The 17,855-nt window shown below is 35.9% G+C and overlaps 1 protein-coding gene across 3 annotated transcripts in view; it reads left to right on the forward strand.

The window, feature by feature from the left end:
• Positions 1-17,855, forward strand: part of TTC17 (tetratricopeptide repeat domain 17) — a gene marked incomplete at its 5' end in the record, with an annotated part of 154,947 nt that overhangs the window by 62,331 nt on the left and 74,761 nt on the right. For all 3 annotated transcript variants that reach the window (XM_082660692.1, XM_082660691.1, XM_082660690.1), the window contains one exon: positions 7,041-7,227. In XM_082660692.1, coding sequence (XP_082516818.1) covers positions 7,041-7,227 — 187 coding nt within the window. The remainder of the gene's footprint in view (positions 1-7,040; positions 7,228-17,855) is intronic.

Below are 17,855 nucleotides of genomic sequence, written 5' to 3' on the forward strand. Positions count from 1 at the left end.
TAGTAGAATTTGCATATTGTAAGACGGCTTTGTTTTATTTTTGATGTGTTCATCTATTTTAAATGAATGAAGTTTATAAATTATACAGTTATTTTTTAGAAACTTACATTTACATAAGAATGACATAGCTGCTAAAAATATACTGCCACATCTTTATGTCTGAAACATCTGCTTCTCACTTTATCCTGCTCATTACAGCGTGCACATTGCATAATGTTATACTGTTTTACAGCGTTAATTTATAGATACCTTTATACCAACCAAGCCAGAGCACAGTTTAAAGGTTGTTTTGATAAGGATAGATAAGTAGGTTGATATTCATGCCCTGAATCTCCCACATGCAATCCATGGAGTTGTGTCACTGCTTTGTAGTTAAATACTTTATTTCATTGTTTCTAAAGTACCACTTACTTTTTTTTTTTCATATTTTGACATCTCTGAAATAAGGATGCATGTTATAATTGATGACATCTTAGGTTTGATGAATGCAGTTATCATAAATGTACAGTTAAATTGCCTTTATACTTAGCGTCTAAATGTTTCTGAGTTTTATATGCAAAGAAACTTTTAGAAGAAGTGTGCATGAATGGCCTAGGTTTATTCGAGGTGTCCCAAAACTGATTTTTTCGGTACTAGAAGAGAATGTTGCCTGTTAAGAGTTTCCTTTGAAATACACCAATTCACAACTGGATTTTAAGTAAAACTTTATAATCACTGTTATACAACAGGCCAAGTTGCCAGAGAAGTACATCAAATATTAATCAAATGTTTACTGTGTGCCAGGTGTGGCTATAGTAGAACAGATGGTCTATATGAGATGTGATAAAATGAACACCCAAATGGAAGGTTCAGCACAGCTGCATTCCCTTGATACTTCTCATGGTTCACTTTTTTCTGCCACCAGCCAAGGCAATTAGGCAGTTTTCTTCTGGGGAAAAAAAAAAAAAAACTCCTTTAGAGATTAGCTGCCTTTTCATTTTTTTTTTTTGCAGTACGCGGGCCTCTCACTGTTGTGGCCTCTCCCGTTGTGGAGCACAGGCTCCAGATGCGCAGGCTCAGTGGCCATGGCTCACGGGCGTAGCTGCTCCGCGGCATGTGGGATCTTCCCGGACCGGGGCACAAACCCAGGTCCCCTGCATCGGCAGGTGGACTGTCAACCACTGCGCCACCGGGGAAGCCCTGCCTTTTCATATTTGAAAATTATACTAAAATTTTAGCTAAATACTGTAGTACTGCAACAAGAATAAAAATACAAATCAGTGAATCAGGATAGATACCCCAAAATACACCTTAATCAGACCCTACCCCCAGCTGTCAACATTTGGAAATATTTCCTTATAAGCTTTCCTTCTATGTAAATATTTCATAGTGTTGCAACTTTACTGTACTGGTGATCTTTAAAACTTATATAAAAAAAATTTTTACTACCTAGTTTTTATAGCCATCAATTTAAGTGGTTGTATAAAGGTTTGATGAATTGATATGTTAGAACTTACTCCTCTGTTGCTGGATGTTTAGGTTGCTAATATCAGTAATGATTTTCTGGATACGACCTTTTCTGTTTTCCAGATAATTTTCTTAGGAAAGACTGCTAGTAGCAGTGAAATTACTAAGTCAGTAAGAGAATGAATATTTTGATGGCTTTGATACAAAATACCAAACAATCCACAAAAAGATTTGGGCCAATATATATTGCCATAATCAAGATCTATAAATATTCATTTTGCTTGTATTATCACCAGAATCAGTTGAAGTAACTGCTAACTTTTATTGATTGTTTACTAGAGCCAGGCATCATACTAAGCACTTTACATGTAATAACTCATTTAATCCTCAAAACAACCCTATGAGATAAGATTTACCCATTTGATAGAAAAAGAATGCCAAAGGGATTTACAGAAAGTCATAGAGCTTGGATTTGAACTCAGGGAGAGTGGCCATTAGAGTTCACACCTTTATAGTCAAGTCACACTGCTTCTGTATTAACGTTTGTAAAATAGATTTACTTTAAAAAATTCCATTTCTCTGTTGTAACATAAATTTCTTAATCTTATTTTAAGGATATTGTATTTTTTAAAAATGTTTATTTATTTGGCTATGCCGGGTCTTAGTTGCGGCACACAGGATCTTCGCAGCATGTGGGATCTTTTTTTTTTTAGTTGCAGCGTGCGGGATCTTTTTATTTTTTACTTTTTAGGTGGGGCATGTGGGATCTTTAGTTGCGGCATGCAGGCTCTTAGTTGCGGCATGTAGGATCTATTTCCCTGACCAGGGATTGAACCCGGGCTTTCTGCATTGGGAGCTCAAAGCCTTAACCACTGGACCACCAGGAAAGTCCCTGTTTTATTGTTTATTGTTTGTTTGTTTGTGTTTCTGGCTGCGTTGGGTTTTCGTTGCTGTGCGCGGGCTTCTCATTGTAGTGGCTTCTCTTGTTGCGGAGCACAGGCTCTAGGCACATGGGCTTCAGTAGTTGCAGCGTGTGGGCTCAGTAGTTTTGGCTCGCAGGCTCTGGAGCGCAGGCTCAGTAGTTGTGGTGCACGGGCTTAGTTGCTCCATGGCATGTGGGATCTTCCCAGGCCAGGGCTCAAACCCATGTCCCCTGCATTGCCAGGTGGATTCTTAACAACTGTGCCACCAGGAAAGTCCCCTATTTTATTGTATTTTTAAAGTAAAAGTTTATGTAGGCATTTTACTCATTTTGTTAGAATTTGTTTTTTTTTTAATTTTACATGAACTCTTTATACAATAAAGTCTTTAACTCCATCTATCATATGTTAAAAATATTTTCTCTCTTTGCCTTTTTATCTTAGCTTTTAAAACTTACCTTAATTTTCCATCTTTTCCCTTTTGATTTCTATTGTTAGATTTAAGGTGTCCTCATAAGAAGTCTGAAAAAAAAATAGTTCTATTTTGTTTTCTCTGGTTTGTCTTTAAATAGTTGACTCTCAGATATACAAAGGTCTTTTCCTATGTTGTCTTCTAGATGTTTTACAGTTTCAGGTTTCACATTTAGGCCTATGATCCATTTCAAGTTAAATTTTCTTTGCAGTGTGAGGTAGGGATCAAAGTTCATTCATCAAAGTTCATATCCAAATGGATATCTGATTGTTCCAGGACCATATCTCAAGAACATTACACTTTCCTTATTGAGTCACTTATCACCTTTGCTCTGAACTCCAGACTCCTTTATCCAACAGCTAACATGACACCTCCACTTGAATGTCTAAAACACGGTCTAAAACTACAGGCCAAAACTAAGCTCCTTAACATTGTTCTAATTTGTTCGCAGTCTTTCCCATTTCAGGAAACAGTAAAGCCAGTATCTCAGGACAAAAACTTAGAGCCATCCTTCGTACCTTTCTCCTTCTCTCAGGGCAGATTCAATCTATTAAGTAATCTTGCTGATTCTGTTTTTAAAATATACCCAGAATTTCACTATTTACCATCATCTCCACTGCTATCTTATCCACACCATCATTGTCTTTTATCTAGATTATTTCAGTAGCCTCCTAACTAGCTTCTTGGCTTTCTGCCTTTGTCACCCTACACTCTATTCACAGTACAGCAGTCAATGAAATTCTTATTAAAAGTCAGATGTTGTCAGGGACTTCCCTGTTGGTCCAGTGGTTAAGACTCCACACTTCCACTGCAGGGGCACGGGTCCAATCCCTGGTTAGGGAACTAAGATCCCACGTGCCGCGCAGCGCAGCCAAAAAAAAAAAAAAGAAAGAAAGAAATTGCATTATGAATAAATACAATGCCAGTAGTGCTCAGCATATGCTAAACTTACATGCTGTTCCTTAGCTTTAGGAAGCTGTAGAGTATTGCTTAAAGGGAGCCGCTTCCCCTCTCCTTTCACCTAAATTCTCTCCATTCCCATAGCCAGAGTTGAAAAATTACCTTCTACATTGAAAAAATACAAGAAACAAAGTTAGTAATTTTTTTTTCAATGTCAGATGTTGTTATTTGTTCATATCTCTGCGGTGACTCTCCATGTAACTCACAGTAAGAAACAAGAATTTATAATGATGTAGAAGGTCCTACATGACCTTGTTACTTTTCTGACCATATCTCCATGAGATCGTTCCTTTGGTCATTCTATTCTAGCCTCACTTGGCCGCCTTGCAGTCCCTTGAACATGCTAGCTGTGCTCCCTCCTCAGGACCTTTGCATTTTCTATTCTCTCTGCTTGGAATGCTTCATCCCACTAAGATTCTTCATAGCTTGCTCCTCATCTCCTTAAAATCTTTTACAAATACTAACTTCTCAGGGAGTCTTTCCCTTACTACTCTGTTTGTAACGGCACTCTCTTCCCTATGGTTAGTACTATTTATGTCTCTTCCCTGCTGTCCTTCATCACATTTTACTCACAATTGTGTGACACGAGACTATGAGATCCACTAAGGCAAGGATTTATCTTTCTTATTTTCTGCTGTATCCCCAGTGTCAAAACCAGTATTTGAAACATGGTAAACACTCAGTAATTATTTTCAGAATGAATTCACGAAAATTATTCTTTTTTTCCAAAATGCTAACCAGTTCGTCTCAATACAAGATATTTGCACAACTATCATTCTAGTCATAGGGATGATCATGATACTTCGTTTCCTTCATTCTAGTTGTAAGGATAATTACGATACTTCGTTTCCTTATGGAAAATATAAAGACATTTTTGAAATCTATGTATGGAATTTAATTGTATATCTTAGTGTGAACCACTAAGTAATACTTTAAATGTAACCTGAGTGCTACCTAGATTAGGCCTCTTTAATCTGGAATATTTTGTACACCTTGGTGTGGTTGTAGTGAGATATTTCTGATGACCTAACAGCCTGAATCAAAAGCAAGTAGCTGATAAATTATAGGAGATAATTGCTTTTCACGGGGATATACTGTGCAATTTGAGAATAAAACATTCTTAGATCTTTTAAAATATTTTTAATGATAAAGTAAATAGATGGTTTGTAGAATAAATGGTTTGTATGCAGCAAATACTAAGCATAGGTATATTTCTGCTAAAATGACCTAAACCGAATACTTCGGGCTGCGTATAAAAACAAAGTCTCAACAAACAATTGGAAAATAGAATCTTAAGACTATTTACAATAGCATCCAAAAAATCAGATATCTAGAAGTAAATCTAAAGGAAGATGCACAAGATTTCTATCGTGATTACAAAACATTGCTAAGAGAAAGAAAACCTAAATAAATGGTGATATACATCATGTTCATGGATTGAAAGATTCAATATTGTTAAGATGTAAGTTCTCTTCAGATTGATTTATAGATTCAATGTGATCCCAAACTCCCAGCAATTGCATGTATATGTGTGTGTAAATTGATAAGGAGAGTCAAAAATCGACATAAAAATGGATCTAGAATAGCTCAAAAATTGGGGTGTGAGGGGAAGAAAAAAACAGAGTTGGAAGGTTTATATTACCAGATTTCAAGACTTAACTGTAGTTAAATCAGTATGGTACTGGCACAAAGATACTCAAATATATCAATGGAACACAATAGAGAAATTAAAAATAGGTCCCTGCATATATGGTCACCTGATTTATGACAAGGCACACTAGTTCAGTGTGTGTGGGAGCTTTTGGTTTTTCAGTAGGTAGTAATGGACTACTTGGATATCCCCTATGGAAAAAGAAATGAACCCTGACTCCTACTCCATATCATACACAAGATGAATTTGAGGTGGATCATGTACCAAAATGTGAAAGATAAAACAATAAAGCTTCTTGATGAAAACATAGGAGGAAGTCTTTGTTACCTCATAGCTGGCAAAGATTTCAAAAAGCACTAACTATAAAAGAAAAAAATGTATAACTGAACTTCATTAAAATTAAGAATTTCTGTTTATCAGAAGATACCATTAAGAGAATAAAAAGGCAAACAACAGACTAGGAGAAGATATTTGCAATAAATATTTCCAGCAAAGGTCTCATGTCTAGTGTATATATAAAGAACTCCTTCAAATCAATAAGAAAAAGGCAACCCAATTTTTTTTTAATGGGGAAAACAACAGCACTTCAGCAATAAGGGTACCCAAAGGGCCAGTAAGCACATGAAAAAATATTCAACATTATTACTAATCAAGGAAATGCACATTAAAATCACAGTGAGATGCCACTTAAGCATCTCACTAAAACAGCTAAATTTAAAAAACTGACAATAACAAGTCAGTGAATTCTCACAGTTGTTGGTAGGAGTGCAAGTCTGTATGTCCAATGGGAAATGGTTTCACTGTATCTCATAAAACTAAATGTATGCCTACCTTAAGAACCACTGCTAAGTGTATACCCAAGGAAAATGAGTGCATATGTCTATCAAAAGACATTTACATGACTGTTCATAGTAGCTTTATTTATAGTAACCCAAAACTGCAAACAATCCAAAAACTCCCTATCAGTAGGAGAATGGATGAATAAATTGTGGTGTATTCACATGATGAAACATTACACATCAATTTTTTTTAAGAAGAATGAACAAATAGTACACAAAAAACATCTGGTTTCTTGAATATTAGATGTTGTGTTGAGTGAAAGCAGGTACAAAAGGGTACATATTATACACGTAAGAGAACAGACTGTTTGATTCCATTTATATGGAGTTCAAGAACAGGCAAGGCAGAGCTGATCTATGGTGATAGTCACAACATCACATCAAGTGGTTACCTCTGGGGTTGGGGTTGGGTTGCCCAGGGGAACCTCTTGGGGCACCAGAAATGTTCCAAATGTTTTGTATCTTTAGATGAGTGGTGGTTACAGGGGTATATACATATATAAAAACTCATTGAGCTGTAAGCTTAAGACTAGTACATGTTACATACTTTATGTATTTTTTATCTTAGTAAAAAGGTAAAAAATAAATTTATATTAAACAGTTTAGCTGATGTAAATAAAATGGACAGTTGGGGTAACTTTAATGAGGTAACCTAAAAAAAGCCAAAAGACATATACTGTAAAGGTTTTGTAACTCTCAGAAAATATTAATTCATTAACATTTTCTGATTTTTTTTTTTTCTTTCTTTTCAGCCCCTGACCTTTTTGAGCCTGGGAAATGCTTACCTTGCTCTGAAGAATATCAGTGGGGCACTTGAGGCCTTTAGACAGGCTTTGAAATTAACTACCAAATGCCCAGAGTGTGAAAACAGCCTGAAGTTGATTCGCTGTATGCAGTTTTATCCTTTTCTGTACAACATCACCTCTTCTGTTTGCAGTGGTAAGCAGCTGTTAAATGCTGGCAAAACAATGAGTTCAATCAGGATTCCTGTTTTGATCAACAGAACACAGAAAATGATTTTATTTTTCCAAGGTTTTTACATAACCAGTGTAATACTAGATACATAGGAAAGAAATTAATTAATAACTGCTGTGTACATGCCTTGGAGCATTGGGCTTAATTCTCTCCCAGAACCCTAGTTTGAGAAAGGCTGATCAAAGTATATTCGACTGGGATTGATAAGCTGTGAGATTTCTTTCTCTCCCCCAAATCTCTGATGTTCTACAACAACTGATATTTATGGTAACAGATTTTTTTTTCTGCCACAAATTCAAACGGTGTAATGAGATTTGAAGCAGTGTTTCTATCCTCATTCACTGAAGTACAGCCCCTTGTCTTTGAGTGGAGGTGGTGTGGACCTTCACCGCACCTTTCAGGCAGTCGTCCGACGTGAAGCGGCTATCTACTTTGCATTCTTCCACTTCCTCCCACAGGCACCACGCATGTGTACATATGTGTATACATACACACGTGTGCAGCAGTGCGTCCACCTGGGTCAGAGCTACTTGAGTTAATGTCTCAACTATTGTAAATTTCTAAGAGTTCCATGATATTTTTTCTTCAATATTTTTTTATTGACGTATAGTTGATTTACAGTGTTGTATTAATTTCTGCTGTACAGCAAAGGGATTCAGTTATACATATTTATACATTCTTTTTCTTTGAATTTTTATTTTTTTATACAGCAGGTTCTTGTTAGTCATCAGTTTTATACACATCAGTGTATACATGTCAATCCCAATCACCCAATTCATCACATCCTCACCCCCACCCCACCCCCCGTCACTTTCCCCCCTTGGTGTCCATACGTTTGTTCTCTACATCTGTGGCTCAGTTTCTGCCCTGCAAACTGGTTCATCTGTACCATTTTTCTAGATGCCACATATATGAGTTAATATACGATATTTGTTTTTCTCTTTCTGACTTACTTCACTCTGTATGACAGTCTCTAGATCCATCCAGGTCTCTACAAATGACCCAATTTCGTTCCTTTTTATGGCTGAGTAATATTCCATTTTATATATATTCCACATCTTCTTTATCCATTCGTCTGTTGGTGGGCATTTAGGTTGCTTCCATGACCTGGCTATTGTAAATAGTGCTGCAGTGAGCATTGGGGTGCATGTGTCTTTTTGAATTATGGTTTTCTCTGGGTATATGCCCAGTAGTGGGATTGCTGGGTCATATGGTAATTTTATTTTTAGCTTTTAAAGGAACACATTGTATGAGCACATTGAATATAAGGAATACATTCTTTTTTAATATTTTTTATTTATGGTTTATCATAGGATATTGAATATAGTAGTTCCACGATATTTGATTATTATTTAACCTTCACTGGAAGAAAAAAAATGAGTTTAACTTGAATTATAAGTGGTTCAGTTTATATACATGTGAATCCTCAGTACCTTGCTTTTGTAGAGCACACAGTAGATGCTGTGTTTAATGTTCAAATTAGATTATAATGTTCAACCAGAAGACTAGCTCAGCTCCTTCACTTCAGGTATTTAGAAGAAGAAAAAAAGTGATACACACTTCATTAAGTGACTTGTCTAAAAGACGTCAGTAATTACTAGATTTGGCACCGAAACTGATTCACTATACCAGACTGCCTTAGGATTTTAATGGAAGGCAGGAAGTCATTTTAAATATCAGAGCCCTTTTTTTAGTGAAGAAACGAAAAATCTCTCAGACTCTATAGCTCAGTTGTAGATCATTGTTGAGCAGCATCTAAACTAGAATTCGTACATGAATGCTGAAGGCCTAATAGTGTTTTTTTAGCAAGGCAGTATAGTGGGGTGGCTAGTTCTAGAGTCATACAGATTCATGTTTGAGCCCTGGCTTTGCCATTACTATCTTTCTGTTCCCATTAAAGTAATTTGTGTCCTAATCTATAAAATGAAAGACAGTAAAATTTCATATACTTTTTGGGAGGATTAAATGAGATTATTGTCACAGAGTAGGTGTTATGTAAAAGTAAGCCATTAGAAATTCATAATGAATACAGAATATGACTCTAAAGTTAAGGATCTTTATCTTCTTATATAATACTAGAAAATATGTTGTGGTCTTTAAAGTTTTGTAGGTTATATCTAAGGACAGCCTTATAAACAGGATTTCATTTTTTTTCAATGAGCTGTTTATATTAATAGAATTTCTTATTTTCTTTACTGACTATCATCTCCCTCACTTCTCTTCTTTTCTGTTATTGGGAAGAAGGGTTTTGTATGTATATAGTGATCCTTTTCTAAAAGCCTTTTCTCTTGTATTTGTTTTACATGCTTTTGCTTAGTATTGTAGTTTCTTGAAATTTATTGTTATTTTATGTCACTGATGTTGAGAGAGGAAATTCAGTTGTCTTAAGCTCTTTTTCCCCTGGAACATAATCTCAACTAGCCCAGGGAACTATTAACTTGAAACAGATCTTTCTCAAAATTGTAGTATCTGATAGTCCAGGTTATTCCAAGAATATTTTTTTTTCCTGCTCACTTTTTTTTTTTAAATAATTTTTAAATTTTTGGCCGCATTGGGTCTTCATTGCTGCGCACAGGCTTTCTCTAGTTGCGGGGAGCGGGGGCTACCCTTCGTTGCAGAGTGTGGGCTTCTCATTACGGTGGCTTCTCTTGTTGCATAGCACGGGCTCTAGGCACGTGGGCTTCAGTAGTTGTGGCTCGCATGCTTAGTTGCTCTGTGGCATGTGGGATCTTCCTGGACCAGGGCTAGAACCCGTGTCCCCTGCATTGGCAGGCAGACTCTTAACCACTGCGCCACCAGGGAAGTCCCCAAGAATATTATTGAATCTGATACAATAACTATAAAAGAAAATAATTTGACTTGGGAAGAGGGAATACCATTTTTGGTTCTTTCAGAGAGCTCATTTTTAAAATTTTTTTTTTAATGAAAAAACATTAGCCCTTTTTACATTGTAATTAATTAGTTTAGAAAAGAATCCAACGTCAGTAAATTTAAGAATATTGAAATCTTACCAAGCATCTTTTCGGACCATAACGCTATGAGATTAGAAATGAATTACAGGGAAAAAAACGTAAAAAACACAAACACTTGGAAGCTAAACAATACGTTACTAAATAACCAAGAGATCAATAAAGAAATCAAAGAGGAAATTTAAAAATACCTAGAGACAAATGACAATGAAAACATGACGATCCAAAACCTATGGGATGCAGCAAAAGCAGTTCTAAGAGGGAAGTTTACAGCAATACAAGCCTACCTCAAGAAACAAGAAAAATCTCAAGTAAACAATCTAACATTACACCTAAAGCAACTAGAGGAAGAAGAACAAACAAAACCCAAAGTTAGCAGAAGGAAAGAAATCATAAAGATCAGAGCAGAAATAAATGAAATAGAAACAAAGAAAACAGTAGCAAAGAACAATAAAACTAAAAGCTGGTTCTTTGAGAAGATAAACAAAATTGATAAACCATTAGCCAGACTCATCAAGAAAAAAAGGGAGAAGACTCAAATCAATAGAATTAGATATGAAAAAGGAGAAGTAACAACTGACATTGCAGAAAAACAAAGAGTCATGAGAGATTAATACAAGCAACTCTATGCCAATAAAATGGACAACCTGGAAGAAATGGACAAATTCTTAGAAAAGCACAACATTCTGAGACTGAACCAGGAAGAAACAGAAAATATGAACAGACCAATCACAAGCATTGAAACTGAAACTGTGATTAAAAATCTTCCAACAAACAAAAGTCCAGGACCGGATGGCTTCACAGGTAAATTCTGTCAAACATTTAGAGAAGAGCTAACACCCATCCTTCTCAAACTCTTCCAAATAATTGCAGAGGAAGGAACACTCCCAAACTCATTCTATGAGGCCACCATCACCCTGATACCAAAACCAGACAAAGATACTACAAAAAAAGGAAACTACAGACTAATAGCACTGATGAATATAGAGGCAAAACTCCTCAACAAAATACTAGCAAACAAAATCCAACAACACATTAAAAGGATCATACACCATGATCAAGTGGGATTTATCCCAGGGATGCAAGGATTCTTCAATATATGCAAATCAATCAATGTGATACACCATATTAACAAATTGAAGAGTAAAAACCATATGATCATTCAACAGATGCAGAAAAAGCTTTTGACAAAATTCAACACCCATTTATGATAAAAACTCTCCAGAAAGTGGGCATAGAGGGGACCTACCTCAACATAATAAAGGCCATACACGACAAACCCACAGCAAACATCATTCTCAATGATGAAAACTGATAGCATTTCCTCTAAGATCAGGAACGAGACAAGGATGTCCACTGTCACACTATTATTCAACATAGTTTTGTAAGTCCTAGCCACGGCAATCACAGAAGAAAAAGAAATAAAAGGAATACAAATTGGAAAAGAAGAAGTAAAAGTGTCACTGTTTGCAGATGACATGATACTATACATAGAGAATCCTAAAAATGCCACCAGAAAACTACTAGAGCTAATCAATGAATTTGGTAAAGTTGCAGGATACAAAATTAATTCACAGAAATCTCTTGCATTCCTATACACTAATGATGAAAATCTGAAAAGAAATTATGGAAACACTCCCATTTACCATTGCAACAAAAAGAATAAAATACCTAGGAATAAACCTACCTAGGGAGACAAAAGACCTGTATGCAGAAAACTATAAGACACTGATGAAAGAAATTAAAGATGATACCAACAGATGGAGAGATATACCATGTTTTTGGATTGGAAGAATCAATATTGTGAAAATGACTATACTACCCAAAGCAATCTACAGATTCAGTGCAATCCCTATCAAATTACCAATGGCATATTTTATGGAATTAGAACAAATCATCTTAAAATTTGTATGGAGACACAAAAGACCCCAAAAAGCCAAAGCAGTCTTGAGGGGAAAAAACGGAGCTGGAGAAATCAGACTCCCTGACTTCAGACTATACTACAAAGCTACAGTAATCAAGACAGTATGGTGCTGGCACAAAAACAGAAACATAGATCAATGGAACAAGATAGAAAGCCCAGAGATAAACCCACGCACCTATGGTCAACTAATCTATGACAAAGGAAGTGAAGATACACAATGGAGAAAAGACAGTCTCTTCAGTAAGTGGTGCTGGGAAAACTGGACAGCTACATGTAAAGGAATGACATTAGAATACTCCCTAACACCATACACAAAAATAATCTCAAAATGGATTTGAGACCTAAATGTAAGACCGGACACTATAAAACTCTTAGAGGAAACATAGGAAGAACACTCTTGACATAAATCACAGCAAGATCTTTTTGATCCACCTCCTAGAGTAATGGAAATAAAAACAAAAATAAACAAATGGGACCTAGTGAAACTTCAGAGCTTTTGCACAGCAAAGGAAACTTTAAACAAGACGAAAAGAGAACACTCAGGACAAAATATTTACAAACAAATCAACAGATAAAGGATTAATCTCCAAAATATATAAACAGCTCATGCAGCTCAATATTAAAGAAACAAACAACCCAATCCAAAAATGGGCAGAAGGCCTAAGTAGACATTTCTCCAAAGAAGACAGATGGCCAAGAAGCACATGAAAAACTCTTCAACATCACTAATTATTAGAGAAATGCAAATCACAACTATAATGAGGTATCACCTCACACCAGTTAGAATGGGCATCATCAGAAAATCTACTTACAACAAATGCTGGAGAGGATGTGGAGAAAAGGGAACCCTCTTGCACTGTTGGTGGCGATGTAAATTGATACAGCCACTATGGAGAACAGTATGGAGGTTCCTTCAAAAACTAAAAATAGATTTACCATATGATCCAGCAATCCCACTACTGGGCATATACCCAGAGAAAACCATAATTCAAAAAGACACATGCACCCCAGTGTTCGTTGCAGCACTGTTTACAATAGCCAGGTCATGGAAGCAACCTAAATGCCCATCGACAGACAAATGGATAAAGAAATTGTGGTACATATATACAATGGAATATTATTACTCAGCCATAAAAAGGAACGGAAGTGGGTCATTTGCTGAGACGTGGATGGATCTAAAGACTGTCATACAGAGTGAAGTAAGTCAGAAAGAGAAAAACAAATATCGTATATTAACACATGTATGTGGAACCTAGAAAAATGGTACAGATGAGCCAGTTTGCAGGGCAGAAGTTGAGACATAGATGTAGAGAACAGACATATGGACACCAAGGGGGGAAAAGTGTGGTGGGGTGGTGATGGTGGTGTGCTGAATTGGGTGATTGGGATTGACATGTATACACTGATGTGTATAAAATTGATGACTAATAAGAACCTGCAGTATAAAAAAACAAAAAACATTATCCCTTTTTACATTGTAATTAATTAGTTTAGAAAAGAATCCAATGTCAGCTAACTCCTAAATAAATAGTTACCCCTAATGGAAATATGTGCATTTTCTAGGTTTAAAAACTCATTGATAATACTGAACTAATTTCAGTATTAAATTTTTCTTTAACAGTGTTTTTGCATTACTTGTTTCCACAATAATCCTATTTATTGACGGTTGTTTTGCTGAGTTCCAGCTTTGAAAAGCTGAAACTTGAAAGAAGCAGACACCTCTGTCAAAACCATGAACTTCTTACATTTTAAAACCTAACAGTTGCATTTACTCCAGTTATCTCTGAGCTTTACTAAACGGTTGATGAAGAAGGAGACAAAACCTCTGAGTAATGATTAGCATTTCTGTACCTTCAGATGATTCTGTCTGCCCTTTACTTTTTCATTTTTGCAATATTGAAAGAAGCTTCATAAGTTATCTTGTTTGACATATCTTTCTAAAGTTTTTATTATGACTTTAGAAAGGTTTCAAGAAGCAAGGCTTGTGATTCTATTTCCAATAATCAAGGAATTCATATTTGTTTTGTAATACTCATAGTTACAGTTTATTACAGGGAAAAGATACTCGTTAAAATCAGCCAAGGCAGAGTCCTTGAGGGGTACAAATACAGAACCTCCGGTTGTCCTCTTCCCATGGAGTCATGGACAACATTACCTCCTCCCAGCTATGATGTGTGACAGTACACGTGGAGTATTGCCAACCAAGGGAGCACACCCCAGCCTTTGGTGTCCAGAGGGTCTTTTTTTAAATTTTTATTGGAGTATAATTGCTTTACAGTGTAGTGTTAGTTTCTGCTGTACAGCAAAGTGAATGAGCTATACATATACATATGTGCACTCTTTTTTGGATTTCCTTCACATTTAGGTCACCACAGAGCATTGAATTGAGTTCCCTATGCTATACAGTAGGTTCTCATTAGTTATCTATTTTATACACAGTATCAATAGTGTATATATGTCAGTCCCAATCTCCCAGTTCATCCCAGTGCCCCCTTTCCCCCTTGGTATCCATACATTTGTTCTCTATGTCTGTGTCTCTATTTCTGCTTTGTAAATAAGATTGTCTATACCAATTTTTTCAGATTCCACCATATATACATTAATATGCGATATTTGGTTTTCTCTTTCTGACTTACTTCACTCTGTATGACAGTCTCTAGGTCCATCCACATCTCTACAAATGACCCAGTTTTGTTCCTTTTTTATGGCTGAGTGATATTTTAAGGAATTAATATTGTAATTGGGTTTTTTTGGACAAGATTTAAGCTGCCCTTATACACCCTTTTTCCAACCTAAAACATTCTCTTATGAAAGCCTGTTTGAAAAGCTACCAATTTAAAAGCTTTTCAGGTAAGCTTTTCAAGATCAAAAATAGTTAAATACTCTTGGAAAACATTTTAAAAACAACTTTTCTGACCACTATTGTTAACCTTCCCTAAATTATTTTCTTTAAAGATCCACATTAGACACTGTTTTTATAGCAACTGTAATATAGTGTAATGTCTTGGATAGTATGAACTGAATGGTAAAATTATCAGTAGTCTTTTAACATCAGTAAGTATTGCTTTTCATATATAATCTTGGAAATTTTTCACACAGATTTTTAGTTTATGTTTCTTGGAGTATATGCACAGGTAATGTATTTAGCTGTGAATACTGATTCATTCAGCTTAGAAGTACATAATCATTATGCTCACAAACTTTTCTTACTTGAAAGACTTTATAGCTAAAAATGTGTCAATTAGTGCAGAATCATTTATCTGACAGTTTTCCCAAACTTTGATTAATCTAGATAATCCTCTTATTTACTGCCATTTATTAGTTGCATTTGTTCTTACAGAAACTGCTTATCATCATCTCTCTCTCTCCTTTGAATAGTACTTAATAAATTCTTTTCTTTTATAGGTATTTTTATATCAGCATTACAATTTCAAGGATGCTGGGAAGGAAAACATAATAGATTTTTTAATTGCCAGCTCTCAAGTTGACTGTGAAAGAGAAGCTAGTGCTTCCAGTTTTGATTAAACATTTTATTTTGGCAGTTTTTAAATACATACTTTTTGTCCACATTTATTGGCTTGTTATTTTACAATTCAACTTAAATAGAACTGAATTGGCCACTTGAACAAACTCATTTTTCAATAACAACATACTTGGCCTTTTGTAAAGTAAAATGGAACCTGTTAAATAAACTTACAATGCTTTTGAGTATAAGTAAGGTCTCTTGAGTGCTCAACACTAAAAAAGGACTTTTTAAAAATTGAAAATAACAGGGTGTCACAGAAAATGGGATTTCCTGAAGCAATAATGATTATATTCTCTAATGATGAAAAATGGAAAATAATTTATAATAAGCAAAAGGTGGATATTAAATCTGTAATATTCATGATAGTGGATTTTCCAAGTGTTTATTACTTAAGAGTATTTTCTACATACTTTCATTCTTCAGTTTCACTGATTTGAAAATTAAAAAGTTACATCTAAAAAAGATGCTTTCTACTACTTAAGCAATATACATTGTTCTATTATTATGTCTCTGATATGCATAATTTTACGTTTAGTATTCTTCACTCAGTATTACTTTTCTTACATTAGAAAAGATAAGACCAACGGAAGGTTATATTTGTTAGACTTCATTGCATGTGTATAGGTATGCTGCTAACAATGGCATTGTTATTAACTGAGTATAATTAAGCATCAGCCCCACAATCGCTGAACATTGGTCTTTTCTTAATCCGCTGAGGCACCTACCCACTTAAAATTATTGGCCCAGATCTTTAGAAATTATGAATAAATGTTATACAGAACTCAGACTTTAACTAGGTATGGTTAGAATTTTATATACATTTCTCTATAAAGTGTATTTCAAAGCTTTCACCACCATAGAAAAAAATAGAATTTCCAAATCGCATACATGAGCTTTAATATCTGTTCCAATGTGCAGAAGAATTATCCTGTGTTGTCTTTTGTTTGTTTGTTTTGTTTTTTGTTTTTTTTGTTGTTGTTGTTGTTTTTTGCAGTACGCGGGCCTCTCACTGCTGTGGCCTCTCCCGTTGCGGAGCACAGGCTCCAGACGCGCAGGCCCAGCGGCCATGTCTCACGGGCCCAGCTGCTCCGCGGCACGTGGGATCTTCCCGGACCGGGGCACGAACCCGTGTCCCCTGCATCAGCAGGCGGACTCTCGACCACTGCACCACCAGGGAAGCCCCTGTGTTGTCTTTATAATGTTTCTGTATTTATAGCATCTACGTACTATTTACCTAAATCTTATCTCGTTTTATAACTTGTTTCTTGCCTGTGGTTTTAGTCTGTGTTCTTCCACCCAAATTTCTGTAGATTTATAGCTTGTAGCTTAAAGCAATTTTACATGGAGTTCAGATTTTGAAGGAAAAGAAATCCTGCATTTTGCTGCCCTCCTGTGGACTATCCAACACATTCTACCTGCAGTTAAGGACCTGCTTTATCACATTCTTGATGAGAATTAGTGAAGATACCTGCTTTAAAAAAAAAGAAAGAGGGCTTCCCTGGTGACGCAGTGGTTGAGAGTCCGCCTGCCAATGCAGGGGACACGGGTTTGTGCCGCGGAGCGGCTGGGCCCGTGAGCCATGGCCGCTGAGCCTGTGCATCCGGAACCTGTGCTCCGCAGCGGGAGAGGCCACAATAGTGAGAGGCCCACGTACCGCAAAAAAAAAAGAAAGAAAATACAGTCTGAAAGACACAGTTTTTAATAGCATTTTTAATATGCTACTAGTTAGCTTACCTCCATTTATTTTTGTTGGAAGAATGAAAACTGGTTAACTTTCTACAGGCTCAGAATCCTGTAGGTGCAGGTGCATCCTGCAACAAAGCTAGATGTACCTCTCTATATGTAATATGTATAAATTTTTATACTTCTTTACTTAAAGGGCTTTAATTATTGGTTAACAAACAATCCTTTGATAAGCATCTATATGACGGTGAGAGAAGGGATAAGAAAAGTGCCTTTTTTATGAACCTAGAAGCAAAAGTTATGATTTACTCAAGTCACAGAGTCAGTCATTGGTAGCACAGAGACTGAAATCTGAGTCCTCTGTCTTCTAAGGCCAGTGTGGCTCTCATGCGTAATTCTTTTATTCTCAAGCCATAAACTATTCCACTGCCAAGACTGAAAGAATTCATATTTGTAGATTCTTGAGTCATTTTATGAAAGTAGTATAATC

Source organism: Grampus griseus (genome assembly GCF_964374135.1).
Source record: "Grampus griseus genome assembly, chromosome: 8".
Classification (NCBI taxonomy): Eukaryota; Metazoa; Chordata; class Mammalia; order Artiodactyla; family Delphinidae; genus Grampus; species Grampus griseus.